The sequence below is a fragment of the Erpetoichthys calabaricus genome, chromosome 10 (genome assembly GCF_900747795.2).
Source record: "Erpetoichthys calabaricus chromosome 10, fErpCal1.3, whole genome shotgun sequence".
NCBI classification, from domain to species: domain Eukaryota; kingdom Metazoa; phylum Chordata; class Cladistia; order Polypteriformes; family Polypteridae; genus Erpetoichthys; species Erpetoichthys calabaricus.
This window is the reverse complement of record NC_041403.2, coordinates 2,494,249-2,514,801: the sequence shown is the minus strand read 5'-3', so window position 1 is coordinate 2,514,801 and position 20,553 is coordinate 2,494,249. Positions and strand designations below refer to the sequence as shown.

At 39.7% G+C, this 20,553-nt stretch overlaps 2 protein-coding genes across 2 annotated transcripts in view; one reads left to right on the top strand and one right to left on the bottom strand.

Annotated features, from left to right (window-relative positions):
* The window catches only part of LOC127529379 (uncharacterized), a 773,396-nt gene extending 771,821 nt beyond the window's left edge, over nucleotides 1–1,575 (bottom strand). The window contains exon 1 of the mRNA XM_051932749.1: nucleotides 25–1,575. Within this exon, the coding sequence (XP_051788709.1) occupies nucleotides 84–1,097 (1,014 nt within the window). The 5' untranslated portion in view covers nucleotides 1,098–1,575 and the 3' untranslated portion in view covers nucleotides 25–83. The remainder of the gene's footprint in view (nucleotides 1–24) is intronic.
* A 3,620-nt stretch (nucleotides 1,576–5,195) lies between these two features.
* LOC114658720 (interferon-induced protein 44-like) overlaps nucleotides 5,196–20,553 on the top strand; it is a 67,557-nt gene continuing 52,199 nt past the window's right edge. Inside the window, exons 1-3 of the mRNA XM_051932751.1 lie at nucleotides 5,196–5,289; nucleotides 18,103–18,171; nucleotides 18,534–18,596. Of these exons, the coding sequence (XP_051788711.1) occupies nucleotides 18,572–18,596 (25 nt within the window). The 5' untranslated portion in view covers nucleotides 5,196–5,289; nucleotides 18,103–18,171; nucleotides 18,534–18,571. The remainder of the gene's footprint in view (nucleotides 5,290–18,102; nucleotides 18,172–18,533; nucleotides 18,597–20,553) is intronic.

The window sequence follows — 20,553 nt, the reverse complement described above, 5'->3', positions numbered from 1 at the left end:
TTAGGAGGCATTCCTTTGAGTTACCTGGTTTAACAGACGATCAATTGTTGAAAATAAGACTCTGGGATTACTAGCATTGTTATTTATAATCTTAGAGAAATAGCAGCGCCTCTCAAGACAGACTGTGTTATTTTAACTTTTAATATTTCATAGTCAATAGTTAGTTTAGTTTTCCTCCATTTACGCTCAGCTCTACGGCATGTTCTCTTTAAATCAGACACTCTTTGGGTCTTCCAAGGTATAACAATGCTAGAAGATTTTTTAACTGTCTTTTCAGGTGCAACTAAGTCAACAGCAGCCCTCACTTTAGTATTAAATCTTTCCACCTTACTATTTACATTCTCCTCGCTATTATAGTTGGCACTATAAACGGACTGATTGGTTAGAATGTTTGAAAGTTTTAAAGCTGCTGATGAGTCAAAGAAGCGTTTTTTAACAATATGCTTCTCATGAGTGTTTTCTATCATTATTTCTATATTAAAGAGTAGAAGAAAATGGTCTGATAGATCAATATCAATGACCTGCTTTATATCAACTTTTAGTCCTTTAGTAATTACTAAGTCTAACGTATGACCTGCTTTATGTGTAGGCTGATTAATGAGCTGTCTCAAATCAAAAGAGTCCAGGAGGTTCATAAATTCTTTTACTTTCTGGTCACATTGATTATCTATATGAAAATTAAAGTCGCCGACTATTAAGAGTGTGTCATAGTTCGTAATTAAGATTGACATCAAGTCAGAGAATTCCTCAAAGAAAGACGCGTTGGATTTTGGAGGTCTATACACGGATAATACTAGAACGTGAGAATCTCCCTGAATAACAATGGCGAGATACTCAAAAGACTTGAACTTACCAAAACTGATATTTTTACATTTTAACCTACTTGAGTAAATGTTTGCTAGTCCTCCACCTCTCTTTCCTTGGCGATCAGCACGAGTAAAACTGTAATCCGGAGGCGCAGATTCGATTAAAACAGCTGCGCCATCTGAGCTAAGCCACGTTTCACTTAGTGCAATAAAATCTACTTTTTTATCACTAATAAGATCGTTGATAAAAAACGTCTTGTTAGTTAAAGCTCTAACATTTAATAGTGCCATATTCAATGTTTCGGAGGAGCAGAGATGAATACTATGTGCGTTATTGATATATGGAACAGGAATTAAGTTATTTTTATTAGCGCCGCTCTGCGTGTATTTTTTGTTTAATCTATGATATGTTTTTATAGTTTTAATACATTGTTCATCTAAAGTAGTAACTTTAATTAAATTATTGGTGTTTATGCCGTATTGCCTAGATTTTCTATGTGCATTAAGATTGGTTATTACAGTATTTATGTTGTGCACTTTTATGGAAGATTTTATTAAACGATTATCATGACCAAGCACAGAAGTGGCATTTCGGAAGGGGTTAAAAGCAGAGATAGATAGTCAAGATAAACGAATTACCTTGGATATGTTTTCGGAGAGGACCCGGGCGCCGAAGCTATTCGGATGCAGGCCATCTCGCTTGAAAAAACGCGGTCTTTCCCAAAAGAGGTCCCAGTTGTTGATGAAACCGATGTCTTGATTCTTGCAGAAGCCCTGCAGCCAGTTGTTTAAACCAAGCAGACGACTGTAGTACTCGTTTGATCGTCTGACAAGAGGGAGTGGACCCGAGATGAAGATCTTTGCCGATGGGGTCCTCTCCTTTGTGTCTTTAATTAATGCAGTGAAGTCTGCCTTGAGGATCTCGGACTGTCGGTGCCTTATGTCGTTTACGCCAGCATGTAAAACAATTGCTCCAACTGCCCTGTTCTTGTAGATCGCCGGCGCACGTCTCGTCACATCTCGGACACGAGCACCGGGAAAACAAGAAACAAAAGATTTTCTATTAGGGCAAGTGATATTGAGGTTCCTAACAATAGAATCACCTACCACTATTACATCACTAGGAGCTGAAGGCGAACTGGGGACGCTTAGAGGGTCAAACCGGTTCTGCGTTACGATGCTTGCCTGTGCCGATGGAGGTGTTCTGGCCTTGAACCCCCACCTGCATTGCTGAAATACACCGAGGTCATCATCGGTGTCGCTCCTACGAGGCGTGAGGGTGAAGGTGACTTGAGCGGCACAACGCGGGGTTGATGTTACGCTGATAACAGATGGCGAGGACGGTTTATCCAACAGCCGAGCCTTCAGATTTCTGAAGTATCTTCGTCTGGACAGAAGTTTCTGAATCTGTTCATCGAGTGCCTGGAGTTCCTCGACTACAATTTCAACGCGATTCACCTCACTATCGGCCATTGTCCGCTTCTGTTTCTGCTTCCGCTTCCACTTCGTGCCCTAGGAAGAATGAGAGAGAGAGATTGGTTAAAATCAAGCAAGGGATAAGCTCTAGCTCCCTAAGTCTAGCTATCCCAAAACTTGAACATTCACTATGTAGATTAGAAACCACTAATTCAAAGTATTTTTGAGTAAAATATGTGTAAACATTAGTTTTTTAACAAATGTTAAAAAAAAGTCAGTTTCAGTGCATATTAAGTAAAAGTAATATATGCCATGTTGGTCAATGACCCAATGATGAAATACAATATATGGAATCACAAAACACTGGAAATAATTTTTTAACTCAACATTTTAACTCAAGGCGGCTCAGTGGCACAGTGGTAGCGCTGTTGCCTTGCAGTTAGGAGACCCGTGTTCACTTCCCGGGTCCTCCCTGCGTGGAGTTTGCATGTTCTCCCTGTGTCTGCATGGGTTTCCTCCCACAGTCCAAAGACATGCAGGTTAGGTGCATTGGCGATTCTAAATTGTCCATATTGTGTATGCCTGGTGTGTGTGTGTGTGTGCGTGCGTGTGTGTGTGTGTGTGCCCTGCGGTGGGCTGGCGCCTTGCCCAGGGTTTGTTTCCTGCCTTGCGCCCTGTGTTGGCTGGGATTGGCTCCAGCAGACCCCCGTGACGCTGTAGTTAGGATATAGCGGGTTGGCTAATGGATGGATTTTAACTCAATATGTTTTCATGGGTCAGAACAAGAATATATGATGTTGCATTTGTTATTGTGATTAAACAACCTCTTTTCATCCATTTGTACAATAAAGAATTGCACCAAAATGTATGAATAGCTTGTTAGATTCATTGCATACTTTTAATTCAAATAATATGACCCATAAATAGCAAGATAGATAACATTGTTGGAAACAATTTCTTCTGAACTTATGTACAAAGATATTTGAGTCTCAAGCTTGTATCAAGTGCAGAAGTAAGGTTTTTAATATTTTGTTAGAAATTAATTGATCAGCTTATAACTTATATAAAAAGGGTTGTGTTTAAATAGAAAATAGTGTAAAACCAACACACATATAACACATAAACTAATCTAAACTAACAAATTTCATGACTATTGTATAATCTATTTTGTGTAAGCATTAGTTAGTGTAAGTGGAGTGTACTGTCATGACCAACAATGCCTTTTCCAGCATGATGGAGCACCAGGCAATAAGGCAAAAGTGATAACTAAGTGGCTGTGGGAACAAAACATTGAAATTTAGGGTCCATGGCCAGGAAACTCCCCAGACCTTAATCTTATTGAGAACTTGGGGTCAATCCTCAAGAGTCGGGCAGACAAACAATAACTCACTAATTCTGACAAACTCCAAGCATTGATTCTGCAAGAATGGGCATCTGCCATCAGTCAGGATTTGGCCCAGAAGTTGATTGACAGCCTGCCAAGACAAATTGGAGAGCTCTTGAAAAAGAAAGAAGGGCCAACACTGAAAACTTCATATCATTGTCAATAAAAGTCTTTCAGACTTACTTATGAAATGCTTGTAATTCTACTTCAGTACACCATAGAAACATCTGACAAAAAGATCTAAAAACATTGAAGCAGCAAACTTTGGAAAATTAATATTTGTATCATTTTCAACTTTTGGCTGTGACTGCAGTATATCAGTCTATGTATATTGTCTAAAATTTAACCAGGAATTTTAAATTATATGAATTGTGTATAAATTGTGTAAATAAGAACATCAAGTTGCACCAAGAGAATTAATTCATCCTCCTCAAGATGTAGAGCTGGAGCCTGAGGATCCTGACTTAAATGAATAGCCTGTTATGTTCCAAAGAGTTGTAGCACTTTGTCTAGCAGCTTATGCTCATAGCATGCATCCCTGCTAGCTTTAGTCCATCCTGATATGTAGAATAGAGCTGAGGGTCTGAAGCCCCATAAAAACAAAAAAACTTACAATTAGTTGAACCATCTTGACTCTTAATATACACCAATACAGAATAAATACTAAAAATTCCCCATAAAAGTCATTTTAAAATAATAAAAACCTACCATAAAAAAACATTTAAGGCACGGATTTCACTTCCTTACTGGGAACACCCAGTTCACTGTTGCTCTCACAGCTTCCTTGAAACTGCTTCTGGGCCATCTTATACAGGTGGGCGAATTAGTCTCTTAAAGAAGACATTCACCTTATTCACAAACCACCTTCACTATTTAGGCCATTCATCTTTATTAATCCTACATACGTAAAACGTTCTCTATGGAGCATTTTGTTTTGCGCATGCGCTTCGCTCTTTCACCAGATCTGCCTTTAGCTCTGATAGCTGGTGCCTGCGTGAAGAAGACTTGTCCGGCGGCCAGCAGTTGCTCTGTTGTGCATTTCTGCTGGCAGCCGAAAAAATATTCAGCCCTCAAACAGTTAAGCCTCCAATGACATCTGATTTCCTTTTTTACAATAAACACATCGGTTATCTACATTAGAAATACGAAGGGCAAATAACTGAATCGTGAATATTTCCCCCTTAACTTTTCCAGCAGTGCTGGCAGATCTCCCCTCCCACTCTTGCAGTCAAGTGTAACATTTAGGATTGGCAGGTGATAATCAGTCCTTCTCCCTAAATTTAAATGAATTAATGACCCAGCAGTGTTGACCCGTTGTGACTGCAGATATGTGCGGGCATCATGATGGACTGATGCTCCTTCCTGAGTTCGTTCCTGACTTGCATGCGGTATTACAGAAGCAACCTCCACCCCGTGTTATTGGATCAATAGCGATTGGAATCTGAATGGATGGATGATCTGTGCAGAAGTTCTGTGTAGGTAAAACAAGCAAAAAATAAATACGAGATCAATCAGCCACATTTCAACAACTCCCACATTTTGTGTCCCTACTTGGCACGTTTTGTAACCTGAGTCCTTTCCCGACAGCTTTAGATCAGGACTTTCAGTTTCATTCTGGAGAAGTGTCATCGCTCAGTTTTAGCACTTGGACGAGCGACAGAGGAGCAGCAGAGAAGCGAATCTGTGAGTAGACGGGGATTTTAGAGGTGTCCAGTCTGGGATAAGCGTCCTTTAGCCATCGAGTGCCATTGAAAAAATACTGTAGTTGATCATAAGTGCGCTTCTGCGACTGATTTCAGGTACTTTAGTCAAATCGTGGAGAATTTCTCGGTGACCCAACAGCAGAGGTACTGTAGATTCGCTGAGTGTCTGTGGTTCCCATTAATTCTGCAGGAAAATTACAAACGAAAAACCTGGCGGCTGACACTTCATCCAAATAACTGGCGAAAAACAGTCGACCGACCGGGAAATGGTGAAAATATCTTGTTAAAAAGTGTGGTAAACGTTTAACACTCTGCAATTTCGGGTGCCAGTATACTGGTCGGTCTGGTTAGAGAAATACAGAACCGTTAGCATTTTGTGGAAGAAGCGCAGGTGTTGCGAATGAGCCGCTCGATCGTCCGTGGGTTTGGTGTGCGAAGCGAGGAGGCGGAGGGCGTCGTTGTGAGGACTGCAGGTGCGTATCACAGGAGGTGACAAAGTGACGCCTGAAATCTGTTAGTAATGGAGCCCAGATGAAAAGAATTTTAACTTTTAAAATAGGCTACAACACTAGGCAGACTTTTTTTCTGCCTTTTACTTCCAAAACAAAAATGCCGTTAGCGTACCCTTGTACACACACCCTTAATCAGTATATTTTACTTACTATTAAAGCTTCCAACAAAAACACTTTCACATTTAAATTTACAGGGACTAACTTACGCCGTGCTTCTGTGGCCTCATAGAGCCTGCCGTGTTCTGTGAAATCCTTTCAATATCAACGAACTCCCTTTATTCGTGGCGACACGTTTAAAATGAGCTATGACATTCAGGTGTTGTGCTAATTCAGCTCCAGCGTCCCCTGGCAGAAATGGCAATCAAATCCAAATCCTATTCTCTTAAAAAACACAAACAAAAAATACTCCTCTTTAAGTCGCAAAGGACACGAAGAAACTTCGGATAGTTGGAAACAATGTTCGATTCTTTTAAGGCGTACAGACCAGAATATGTCAGAATGTCATGAGGAGGCGTTTGTATACATTACATATACACGATCGTTTTACGGTTTTTTTTCTGTCTTCATGGTTTACACTGAAAAAAATGGCATGTCAGATTAAAATTTAAAAAATGTACATCGGTTGCACATAATAAAATTGTTTTTATTAAAAATAATTTAATTATGCTTAATGCACTAATGAATATATCCTGAAACAAATTATATTTTTTATATAAAGTGAATGGAACTTTTTCATTCTCTGTTAAATTAATTATATTATGTTAAATAAACACGACAATAAAGTATAATTTCTTAACAATTGTTTTGTAAACTTTTTTAAAAAATGCACCTCACCAAGTTACTTAGGTTGTCAGTTATACTTGTTCCAATATCATTTTATAGTTCACATGTTCAAAGTTATTAATAAGAAATAAAAAGGTTTGCTTATACAAAAGCTAGTTTTATTTGATAAAAACAATACAAACTAACAAAAAATTAGCATTCAAAAGCTGAAATGTAAAAGAGTTGTACAAGAACACTGTTTCTTTGCCTGTGCCAGAATGCCATGCTAATTTATAACTAAATATGAACACAAAATGCACCTTGGATAGAGTGTTATATTACAAAATATGTTTATTTATATTTATGTAACTGTATATACAGTAATATAGAATAAATGTTAAATATTTGTAAAATATAAAGTGCAAAAATTGCTCTTGGCACCTTTTTTCATAAAATATTTTTTTTATTTTCAAACAAGCAAATTCGGCAACTGCCTTGTATTATTATATTTGGGTGTGTTATTGATTTGTGTATGTATTAATAGTATTTAGAAATGTTCTGATAATATTAATGAACAGCAATGCTGAAACCTATAACGACAGTCAGAATGTTTTATTTTTTTAAGTACGTAAATGTACCCGTACTAAGCGAGTTAGGCCAGGTTTATACTTCACGCGATGCGACGCATGTTGCAGTGGACACTCGATGCTACGCAAGCGTTATACTGTTTATACCTGCACGCGTACTTTACGTAAATCTGGAGGAGTCCAGCAGGTGGCAGTGCGAGATATCATCACGGTGAGAACAGGTTTGGCTTCTCTGTGTTGTAAATTGCTTGGAACAGCCATTAAATTCCAATGACACCTTTCCGCAATATCTCTGAAAAGGATGTTTAATGATTACATCCATCAATCCAGTGATTTGTCCATTCCAGCAAGCATTGGGGACGAGGCTGAAACAATCACTAGACGGGCATCAGCTCATCACAAGGTGAATACAAACACTCATATTACAGGCTGGCATCATTTTAGTGTCACCAAATCTGCATATCTTTGGAAGGAAACCGGAGCACACTGTGGAAACCCAGCAGGAAAACATAAAAACTCCAGGTAGGAAATAAAAGTGACGTGACTCCCTGCGAGACAGCAGTGCTACCGCTCTGCCACCATGTCACCTCCATGTGTGTATTTATTAACAGTATTTAAATGAAATTAATGATTTATCTGTAAAATGTAACATCCATACTTTAACGCATTTCATCATGAAAGTGATATCAAGTATAAATCTAATGATTCTAAATGTGCAGAGAGTTGGAATATCAGAAATGTGATGTGTTCTGTGTGGTGATTGCTGCTGTCAGGTCAGTAGGAAACCCCAGAAAAAAAAGACAGCACAAAAGATGGTATGTGAGACTTTTAAAATGTAGCGTGTCATTACGATTGGGGCGCTTGAATATAAAAGCAGCACAAATGCATCTGTATGTCGGCATTTTGCTTCACCACATCAAACCCTTCATCAAACATCGAAGTGCCACACCGATCCCAGAGGATCCTCATAGCGGCTTTCTGTCACATGTAGATGGTAAACAGAGACTCTCACATCACATTCCAACTTTTAGCACACTGCACCCCCGACTTTTTGCTGGTACTGCAACTCGCGCACGCGTCACATTAATTTCTGAGGACCTGCTCAGAGGATGCATCAAATGAACGCTGGGAATGCATGGCAGCCATGATGCGGGGGCATACGCATTCTGAGCATGCAGTATAAACAAGCCCTATATCTAGGCAATGTAATTACTGACTTGTGACGGTCATCACTGAGCATAGTTTGATAAAACATTAAAAGAGAATACAAGGAAAAACACAAAATCGAGTAATGTTAGCCTATGTGATTAAGTGTTTTAAATGAATATCTGAATATTTCTCGTGTGTGTTTTTTTTTTTTTAACTTTTATTTCACTAACGTTTTGCTCTTAACTGGCAACAATAACTCAAACCCACAACCTGCTGCTTCTTTGAAAGTCATGTGACTTTACTGCCAAGTTATCCGACCACCGCTGACGATGAATCCTCTTGGTGTATTAATATACAGTGAGGACTAAATAGAACTATTTTGACTTCTACCTAAATGACTGAAATCAGTATACTGTACATCCCACAAGATTCAATAAATTAAACATGATTGAGTTATGTTCAAAAGTGAAATATAAACAATACATGTAATATAAAGTAAATATATTTTTGTAAATGTAACAACCTGCCATTTCCCTTTTTTCAGTGTAGTTCCCAAGGGCATGACATGCAACAGAGAACAGACAAAGTTCTACATAGGCAAGTCTCAAGCTGTAACGACTACAACCAAGTCAAGTCGAGTGACTTAATGTATTGAAATGAGTTCAATTCTGCCTACTCTTTCACCAGTGTCTGCAGTTAATCACATTATGATGTCTGATGTATACATAAACAGAGAATATACTCCCTCATTATTAACAATTCTTAATAAGAAGTAAGAGCAAATGATATATAAAATAAGTGCTTTACTTTGAAGTAATTTTCATGTCAGTCTTCATTTTGAAAGGCTATGTCACTTCAGAGTATCCATCTATTCATTTTTCAAACCTGTTACAGGTTACTAGAGCCTATCCCAACAAGAAATGGGCACAAGGGTGCCAGTCCGTTGCAAAGCAAACACACCACACACACCCACCCACACTATAAAGCTAGTCTACCAATTCCAATCCACCTAACCTACATGTCTTTTGGACTGTGGGAGAAAACCAAAGCACCCTGAGAAAACCCACGCGGATATGGGGAGACCCAGGACTTGAACCCCAGTCTCCTTGTTGACTCCTCCTACATCCCTGGAACGAGCCTAGTTGTTCTTCTCTGGAATTTATCTAGGTTAAAGGTGAGGTTTATAAGAATATGGTAAGACCTGCAATGATGCATGGAGCTGAGACATGGGCAGTAAAGATAGCACAGCAAGAAAATTTAGATGTGGCAGAAATGAGAATGTTGAGAAGGATCTGTGGAGTTACAAAACAATCAGAGGTACAACCAAAGCCGGGGGGATATCAAAGAAACTACAGGAAAGTAGGCTGAAGTGGTATGGACCTGTGATGAGGAGAGAGAGACAAGGAATATGTGGGCAAAACAGTGATGGGAATGGAAGGACAATGGAAAGAGAAAGTGAGGGAGGCCAAAAAGGAGAGGGATGGATAAAGTAAAAGAAGAGCTGAAGGAAAAGGGCCTGACTGGCGAGAAGTTACGATACTCAGCTGTGTGGAGAAGGTCAATCAGGAACATCGACGCCCACATAGAAGAAAGAAAAGATAAAGAGGAAGAAGAAGATGCCTAGTCAACAAAAGTTATAGCTACAGTGTACCCAAGGGACACATAATTGGAACAATGACACATCAGTCATAGTATTGCTGTTGTCCCCTAACAAGGTCATTAGTCCCGATGACTAATGCAGGTATGGAGTACTTAGAGTAGATTAATGGAATGCAATAAATGTGGTGATATAAAGTGAGACTTTGTAAGTCATTTATCTTAAGTCACCAATAATCAAGTCTTAAGTCATTTTTTAAAATATTGTTAGGCAAGTCATAAGTCAGAAAAATTAAGACTTGAGCCGAACCTGAGTCAAGTCACGTGGCTTTAGTCACCTACCACTTGCGTGCAGCCTTCCAAGTTTAAATGATTGCTACTAGAGGGGAACAGAATGATTAGCTTGCGATATACCAAATTCAAATCTGGGCTGTTATGTCATACTTAAGATCATTGTTAATTAGCCAGTGCTTCCCAAAACTCTTTGTAACTAAAGTAATATTTAATCTTGTACATAAATTAATGACTGAACAGACCCACTTGTTATTTTTATCGTTGTTCCGTATTTGGACTGTTACTTGCAATTCTTTTTTTTTTTTATATTTTTATTTTATTAATTTTCACTGTAGTCATTCCATACAAATAGATCATTTTATAACCCAACAAAACTGAAGACAAATCAAACCCCACCCCTGAGAAGGAGAGCTTAGCCGAAGGAGAATTGCTTAAGGCTTTTTAATAAGACAACAGAGAAAAGCCAAGCAAAATGACACCTTTTATTGGCTAACTAGAAAGATTACAATATGCAAGCTTTCGAGGCAACTCAGGCCCCTTCTTCAGGCAAGATGTAATCAAATAATAAGACAACAATAATACTTGCAATTCTGTCATACAGAGACTGAGGTTGTTCTAAGTGGGCCACAAAAAACACGCTGACAGCTTAATTTAGACAACATAATACTACTACTACTACTACTATTAATAATAAAAAAAATATATAAAAATAGGTAAATGTTCAAATATACATATTTAATTATAATGTAGGCTATACAGTCATATGAAAAAGTTTGGGAACCCCTCTTAATTCTTTGGAGCTTTCAAAGTAGCAACTTCCTTTTAATATCTGACATGCCTTATGGACACAGTAGTATTTCAGCAGTGACATTAAGTTTATTGGATTAACAGAAAGTATGCAACATGCATCATAACAAAATTAGACAGGTGCATAAATTTGGGCACCCCAACGGAGATATGACATCAATACTTAGTTGAGCATCCTTTTGCAAATCTAACAGCCTCTAGATGCTGTCGTCCTATAGCCTTTGATGAGTGTCTGATTCTGGATCGAGGTATTGTTGACCATTCTTCAAACAAAATCTCTCCAGTTCAGTTCAATTTGATGGACAGCCTGCTTCAAATCATCCCATAGATTTTCAATGATATTCAAGTCAGGGGACTGTGACGGCCATTCCAGAACATTGTACTTCTCCCTTTGCATGAATGCCTTTGTAGATTTCCAACTGTGTTTTGGGTCATTGTCTTGTTGGAATATCCAACCCCTGCATAACTTCAACTTTGTGACTGATGCTTGAACATTATCCTGAAGAATTTATTGATATTGCGTTGAATTCATCCGACCCTCGACTTTAACAAGGGCCCCAGTCCCTGAACTAGACAAACAGCCCCATAACATGATGCAAAGCGCTTTTTGTTCTGACCAAATAACTCCATTTTTGTCTCATCAGTCCAAAGCACTTTGTTCCAAAATTAATCTGGCTTGTCTAAATGAGCATTGGCTTACAACAAGTGACTCTATTTGTGGCGTGAGTGCAGAAAGGGCTTCTTTCTCATCACCCTGCCATACAGATATTCTTTGTGCAAATTGCGCTGAGTCGTAGAACGACGTGCAGGTACACCATGTGCAGCAAGATGTTCTTGCAGGTCTTTGGAAGTGATCTGTGGGTTGTCTTTAACCATTCTTACAATCCTGCTCATATGCCGCTCCTGTATTTGTCTTTGCCTGCCAGACCTGCTGGTTTAACAGCAACTGTGCCTGTGGCCTTCCATTTCCTGATTCCATTCCTTACAGTTACAGAAGCTGACAGTTTAAACCTCTGAGATGGCTTTTTGTAGCCTTCCCCTAAACCATGAGACTGAACAATCTTTGTTTTCAGATCTTTGGAGAGTTGCTTTGAGGATCCCATGCTGTCACTCTTCAGAGGAGAGTCAAAGGGAAGGAAGCACAACTTTCAATTGACCACCTTAAATACCTTTATATCTCATGATTGGACACACCTGTGTATGAAGTTCAAGGCTTGACAAGCTCATCCAACCAATTTGGTGTTGCAAGTAATCAGCATTGAGCAGTGACAGGCATTCAAATCAGCAAAATCACAAGGGGACCGACATTTGTGCACAGCCAGATTTTCACATTTGATTTAATTTCATACAACTAAATACTGCTTCACTAAAAGTCTTTGTTTGGAAAACATCCCAGGACTCAGATGTTCCTAGGAAATGAGAGACATACCACTGTTATCTTTTTTGTTGAAAGGAGAGTCAATGATTATGCAGGCTGAGAGGGGTTCCCAAACATTTTCATATGACTGTAAATTAGATCTATACATTTGTATCTTTAAAACCTGTAGACAATTTGAGTACATAATGAGTTAAAAATCAGACTTGTTATGTAATTAGTCACATTCTTTACTGTTGTGTGTGATTTGTTGCACAACTTTGCAGTGCAGGCTGGCATACCACTTCCTCAAGCGCAACTGCAAGTAGAGGAAGACAGTGCTGAAGTGGTGGCAGAGAGGAGGGAGGGACAGCAGGCCACAGGACATATCATAAGAAATCAATTTGACTTTCTATAATTAAATTCATATTGAGATGGCTGCAACGTGGATTAATAGTGCCTCCAGCAAGTAGGGGGGGGGGTGGTTCTTTTCTGTTATACAATTATTAATTATTTATCTGCTGTCATTTTGCCCTTAATGAATAAAAAAATTTGATGACAAAAAAAGAAATGTACTTAACCAATCTACTTTTATTTTATAATGTTTAGAATGTTCGTAGTGTTTATTTGACAATGTGAACAGCAAATACACATATTCACACAATTTAACCTTTGTCTTTATATTTAATGTGCAGAAAATACTACAGAAAGTGTCTGATAGTCCAAAACAAGAAAAAAACACAGGCGAAATATGTAAATATGACAGGAAAAAAAATAAAACCTTCAATGCACTGCACCTCGTTAGTCTGGTGCATGTATATGAAAAAGATAGAACATTTATTATTGAGACAGTCACAAAATACATGTGTTTAATGGATACAGAACTTTGTCTTCTTCTTTCAGTTACCTTACCCAGTCGGCAGCTACACTTCCAAGACCTGGGGCCTGGATAAATTACTGAGGCTAATCTATAAATACCAAGCCGTACCACTAACAAATAAAATTTTCCCCACAATTGACGGTTTAAACATAAGCACACAAAAGCAGATATGTAAAAATAGGTGGATAAATATATTAAATGAAACAATAATAAAAAATGCAAATTTCACACGTAAAAAATAAGTATAGATATAGATATGTATATCCCTCCACCAAACTAACAATGTGATAACACCATATATACAATAAAAAACACCTCCTTGTCCCAATAACATATAACAATCACAAAACACGAATAGCATTTAATGAATATGGAAAATGGCAATGAAAGTGAACTTGAGTCCGAGTATACAACTGTCCTGAATGCGGATGACTGGTCAACAGATAAGTGATGTGTTTGTATTTCCCGGAAAAAATGGAACATCTTCACCGTGAATCCTCGGTGTGTGGTGGATAATGTAGTCCAACCCCGGGGTCTCTGGTGATGATTGATTTGAAGTAAGTCCAGCGGAATGAAAAACAAGCTGGTTACAAAAGCGCGATGTGGGAAAACAGCAGGTAAAGTTGGTTCGTTGTCGTGAAAATGTGATCTCTGTCTTTCTCCTCTCTCCCTTGTCTGTTCCGGATTAATTGATTTATTGTAAAAAGATGTTTTCCATCTTGGGGCTGCAGTCTCTTTCCATCATCCGTCCACCCTATTTACGGGGACGACATTCACTGATGCACACATAAACAGCAAATGGGACGATGGAAACAAAACACACTCAGCACTAACATTGAAAAACACTATTATTATGTAGCCCCGCTACAAGCTGCTCTTTCAAATTCCTAGTCCAAACAGTAAAACCTGCAGTGAAAGATTAAAAACATAAAATTAAAAACAGAAAGATGTCCACTTTAAAGGTTTTCTGTCATCGTGATTTCTCGCATACAAAGAGCTTCCTTTCATATTGTAGGCTGAGGAGATGTTCTTAGTGCTGTGCTGATGCCAACTGAACTTCTTCTTCTTTCGGCTGCTCCAGTTAGGGGTTGCCACAGCTGATCATCTTTTTCCATATCTTTCTGTCCTCGTCATCTTGCTTAGTCACACCCATCATCTGCATGTCCTCTCTCACCACATCCATAAACCTTCTCTTAGGCCTTCCTCTTTTCCTCTTCCCTGGCAGTTCTATCCTTAGCATCCTTCTCCCAATATACTCAGCATCTCTCCTCTGCACATGTTGAGACCAATGCAATCTCTCTGTCTTTGTCTCCCAACTGTCCAACTTGAGCTGACCCTCTAATGTCATCATTTCTAATCCTATTCATCCTTATCACACCCAATGCAAATCTTAACATCTTTAACTCTGCCTCCTCCAGCTCTGTCTCCGAGCCACCGTCTCCAGCTCAAATAACATAGCTGGTCTCACTACTGTCCTGTAGACCTTCCCTTTCACTCTTGCTGATACCCGTCTGTCACAAATCACTCCTGACACTCTTCTCCACCCATTCCACCCTGCCTGTACTCTCTTTTTCAGTTCTCTTCCACAATCCCCATTACTCTGTACTGTTGATCCCAAGTATTTAAACTCATCTACCTTCGCCAACTCTACTCCCTGCATCCTCACCATTCCACTGACCTCCCTCTCATTCACACACATGTATTCTGTCTTGTTCCTACTGACCTTCATTCCTCTCCTCTCTAGAGCAGATCTCCACCTCTCCAGGGTCTCCTCAACCTGGTCCCTACTCTCGCTACAGATCACAATGTCATCAACAAACATCATAGTCCATGAAGAAACCTATCTGCTCTCGTCTGTCAACCTGTCCATCACCATTGCAAATAAGAAAGGGCTCTTGAGTAATCCATGATCCAAGATGTAATCCCACCTCCGTCACTCCTACCACTGACCTCACCACAGTCACAATTCCCTCATACATATCCTGTCTGTACAACTCTTACGTACTTCTCTGCCACTCCCGACTTCCTCATACAATGCCACAACCCCTCTCGAGGCACCCTGTCATATACTTTCTCCAGGTCCACAAACACACAATGCAACTCCTTCTGGCCTTCTCTATATTTCTCCATTAACACCCTCAGAGCTAACATTGCATCTGTGGTGCTCCTTCTTTGCATGCAACCATCCTGCTGCTCACTAATCATCGCCTCACTTCTTAACTGAGATTCCACTGCTCTTTCCCATAACTTCATGCTGTGGCTCATCAGTTTTATCTCGCTGTAGTTACTGCAGTCCTGCACATCCTCCTTATTCTTAAAAATCAGTCCCAGTACACTTCTCCTCCACTCCTTAGGTCTCCTCTTACTTTCCAAGATTCCATTAAACAATCTGGTTAGATGTCATCTGGACCAATGGCCTTTCCATTGTTCATCCTCTTCATCGCCGTCTTTACTTCCTCCTTGCTAATCCGTTGCAATTCCTGATTCACTATCTCCACATCATCCAACCTCTTCTCTCTCTCGTTCTCTTCATTCATCAGCCTCTCAAAATACTTTTTCTATCTGCTCAACACAGTCTCCTCGCTTGTGAGTACATTTCCATCTTTATCCTTTATCACCCTAACCTGCTGCATATCTTTCCCAGCTTGGTCCCTCTGTCTAGCCCACTGGTCCTTTTCTCCCTCCTTAGTGTCCAACCTCTCATACAATCTATCATACGCCTTTTCTTTAGCTTTCGCCATCTCTCTCTTCCCTTTGCGCCTTATCTCCTTGTACTCTTGTCTACTTTCTGCATCTCTCTGACTATCCCACTTCTTCTTCACCATCCTCTTCCTCTATATACCTGCCTGTACTTCTCCATTCCACCACAATGTTTCCTTTTCCTCCTTCCTATGTCCAGTTGTCATGCCAAGCATATTTCTTGCTGTCACCCTTACTACATCTGCTGTAGCTGCCCAGCTGTCTGGTAATTCTTCAGTGCCACCCAGTGCCTGTCTCACCTCCTCCCTAAACACAACCTTGCACTCTTCCTCTTTCAACTTCCACCATTTGATCCTTGGCTCTGCCCTCACTCTGCTCCTCGTCTTGATTTCCAATGTCATCCTACAGACCACCATCCAATGCTGCCTAACTATGCTTTCCTCTGCCACCCCTTTGCAGTCTCCAATCTCCTTCAGATTGACTCTTCTGCATAGGACATAATCTACCTGTGTGCATCTTCCTCCACTCTTGTACGTCACCCTATGTTTTTCCCTCTCCCTAAAATACATATTCACAGCCATGTCCATCCTTTTTCCAAAATCCACTATCATCTGATCTTCTTCATTCCTCTCCATATCTACCCACCACCTCTTTATCTCCTCTGTTCCCTTCACCAACATGTCCATTGAAAACTGCTCCAATCACCAATTTCTGTCCATTGGGTACACTGTCCATCACTTCATCCAACTCACTCCAGAAATCTTCTTTCGCATCCATTGCACACCCAAATTGTGGGCATATGCACTAATAACATTCATCATCAGACCTTCAACTTCTAGCTTCATAATCATCACTCTTTCTGACATTCTGTTTTACCTCCAAAACACTCTTGATATGCTATTCCTTCAGAATAACTCCTACCCCATTTCTCCTCCTATCTACATTATGATAGAACAATTTGAATCCACCTCCGATCCACCTGGCCTTACTCCTCTTCCATTTAGTCTCTTGCATGCACAATATATCAACCTTCCTTCTCTCCATCATATCAGCTAACTCTCTCCCCTTACCAGTCATACTGCCAACATTCAAAGTTCCTACCCTCTCTTTACCTTCCTTCTCTCCTCCTGCCTCTGGACACGTCTCCCCCTCTTCTTCTCCTTCTTTGGCCAACAGTAGCCCAATTCCCACCAGCACCCAGTTGGCTAACAGTACTGGTGGCGGTCGTTGTTAACCCGGGCCTTGACTGATCCGGTATGGAAATTTGTATTGTTGTCCACTTGTTGATCTGGAAAAATTTTACACCGGATGCCCGGCATAAAATATTCCTCCCTATTTATCTGGGCATGGGACCAGTACGATGAAACACACTGGTTTGTACATCCCGTGTGGCTGGGTTGGATACAGAACTTTATGTAACATTTAATATTTAGGCCATTTCAATATAAATGAATAACTCACTTGCTGAGGGTTTTATAACAGGAATTGAAATGGAGGACATGCAGACTTGAGATTCTGCCAGTGGAAGCTGTTTTCTCAAGATGTCAGAGGTCAAGACCTCAAGACCTCTTGAGCAGGGCTGACTCCTGATGGTATCTCTCCTTCTGTAGCAGCTTTTCCTTTTTCTATTCCCTCTTCAGCTGAAACTTCTCTTTTTCCAGAGCAATCCACTCCTGACTGCACTGATATGCATCGAAAGGAATGTTTTCAGGGGCAGCCCTTGGACTTGGCCTGATGTGAGAAGGCTCTGAAGATGGGCCAGTACTGGAGCAGGGAGAAGTGTGAGTGGGACAGTCTGGTCAGGATGAAGTGGATGTAAACTCATTTGAGCATACATCCACCCATCCAGATTTTCACTTAGTCACACTTCACCCTAGTATATCTAGAATCTGGGCCACTGCTGCTATTGTCATGTCATACAGAGGCCACATGAATGTTCAAATACATCAAGAGATAGTAATATTTTTTTAATCTGTTTTTATTTCCATTACTAACATATGTTTTCAAAAAGCAAACTGTACTCTAAATACATTACTTTAAAATGTGCAAATTTTCTTTCATTAAATTAACTTAAATACATTAACAAAACTTTGCATTAACCTAATACATGCTATACCTGAATACATTTCCAACTTGGATTTCTGTCTTTCAGAAAGCATCACACCGCTCAGACTCAAGCGTCTGACACAGGGATACACCAGACGGGAACGTCGGTGAAGTGGTGAGTTATTCCAAATATAATACGTCAAATAAAACAACTGAAGTATGTGGTGAGAAAGAGTGAGCCATTTATAGGGACATTCTGGATGTGTACTTTTATACCGAGGTGAGTCTGATGCCTTCTGGACAGAAAACGAGAACTAATGAAAAGAACGACGCAAAATGATATTAAAGAGGAGATTTGTCTTTACACATTAAGAGGATGGTAGAGTCAATATGCACACTTTTTCTGTTAAACATAACTGGCTGGTATTCTGCTGCTCCTCATTTCAAAAAAGTTTTATAATGTACTAATAAATGGAAACTCTTATTAATTGATAGTTACTTTCATCACTCAGTTTCAGTAATTACTTTTTCTTTTAGTGAATTATTAATCATCTTCCAGTTTTTGACCTGAGGAAATGGGAGCCTTGGTTTGGAAAGCAAGTAAGTGCTATCTTAACTCCAACAGTTTCAAAATGTGCAAGTATAATAGCATGAGACACTTTTACTAGACATCTTAGGTACTGTGATGCATTTTCTCTCTCTGTTATATAATATATTTTCTACATGTGGTAGAGGCATGGTGTTTTACAGCTAATGTTAAAGCAGGCTGACAAGGCAGGGGTGCCCTCAGCCCCAAAGAAGGCACTCGGAGACTTCAGAACAGACAGCAGACTTAAGTGTTATTGTATGGTGTGCACACAGACACACTTAAGATGGAACAATCAGTCAACAACTAAAAGCAACTCTTACATTAATTACAATTCTTATCACACAAATCATTATTCATCCTCATATGACTCCTAGCATTCCATTGCTCTAGTCATGCCTCTAATTGAGTCCACCAATAATTCTTAGTTGATGGGATGTCAAACCTTGCTCTGTCTATCTTATCTATACTAATAAAAGGCAAAGCCCTCACTGACTCACTCACTGACTGACTGACTGACTGACTGACTCACTCATCACTAATTGTCCAACTTCCCGTGTAGTTGGAAGGCTGAAATTTGGCAGGCTCATTCCTTACAGCTTACTTACAAAAGTTAGGCAGGTTTCATTTCGCAATTCTACACGTAATGGTCATAACTGGAACCTCTTTTTTGTCCATATACTGTAATGGAGTTCAGTGCGATGGCCGTGGAAGGCGGAGTCGCGTATCATGTCATCATGCCTCCTACGTAATCACGTGAACTGAAAACAAGGAACAGCCCCAAAGAGCGCTGAAGAAAACATTCATTATACAATTGAGAAAGCACGGTGTAAACCATAAGTTTAAATTAAGTTATTAGAAACGCTCCCCCTGCTGTTTGCAATACCATATTCGCGAGATACAAGTTTAATGAGAAGACACGAGGTATAAACGAGACTTTCAATCACTTTGTAACGGAGTTAAAATTGCTGTAGCGAGAAACTTTTAAGTGCCGGGTCTTAGCTAACATTAAATAAAGCCGTGGACATCGCAACATCACACAAGAGAGCAGCTCACGTGAACTGACTGAACTTTGAGGCAAGATTGCTTTTCTCCTGTACAACTATACATTGCATTCTCAAGAGTGTGCTTGCATAGCTTGGTCATATTACAACCGGAGTGCTGAACTGACAACGTGGTATACAAACAGAACTATAACAATCGTAATAAACAAACAAAAAAACAGCGGACAACCCGTGGATTAAATAAAAAGGCTGCTTCCGTTGGCGAAGCAACGAAAAAGGAAGACCTTATATGATGTCCGTTTATAAAACAGTGGAGAGGCTGTGTGAAGGCAGCTTCACAAAAAAACATATCCTTAACAAATTGTTATTGGTATATTTTCCCTCACTTTAAAAAGGTTTTCTTTTCTTCTTAATAAAAATTTAAAAGCAGTACTTTGCCAGTGCGAAGCGCGGGGATTTGAGCGACTGACGCATACAGACATATTCATGAGTGCAGGTACTATGGAAACAGAGCACCGTGTAAACCTAAAGCTTAAATTAAGTTCATAGACCTACAAAAGGTTGCCATTGATTTGAGGCAAGATTGCTTTTCTCCTGTACAACTATACGTTGCATTCTTAACAGTAAGCTTGCACGGCTTGGTCATATTACAACCGGAGTGCTGAACTGACAACGTGGTATACAAACCGGACTATAACAATCGTAAAAAATTTAAAAGCAGTACTTCGCCGCTGCGAAGCGCGGGGATTTATATATATATATATATATATATGGTTGAAATAGTTTACTGTCAAATAATGCAAAGAGTACGCGACACGTGTTTCGCCCTAATTCTGGCGTACTCTTTGCACTATTTGACAGTAAACTATTTCAACCATTCTATGATCTGCTTCTCGCAACTGAAGGAGGGCACCAAGGCAGATGTTAACCGACTTGCTGACTAACCACAAACGTTACCTGGTAGGTA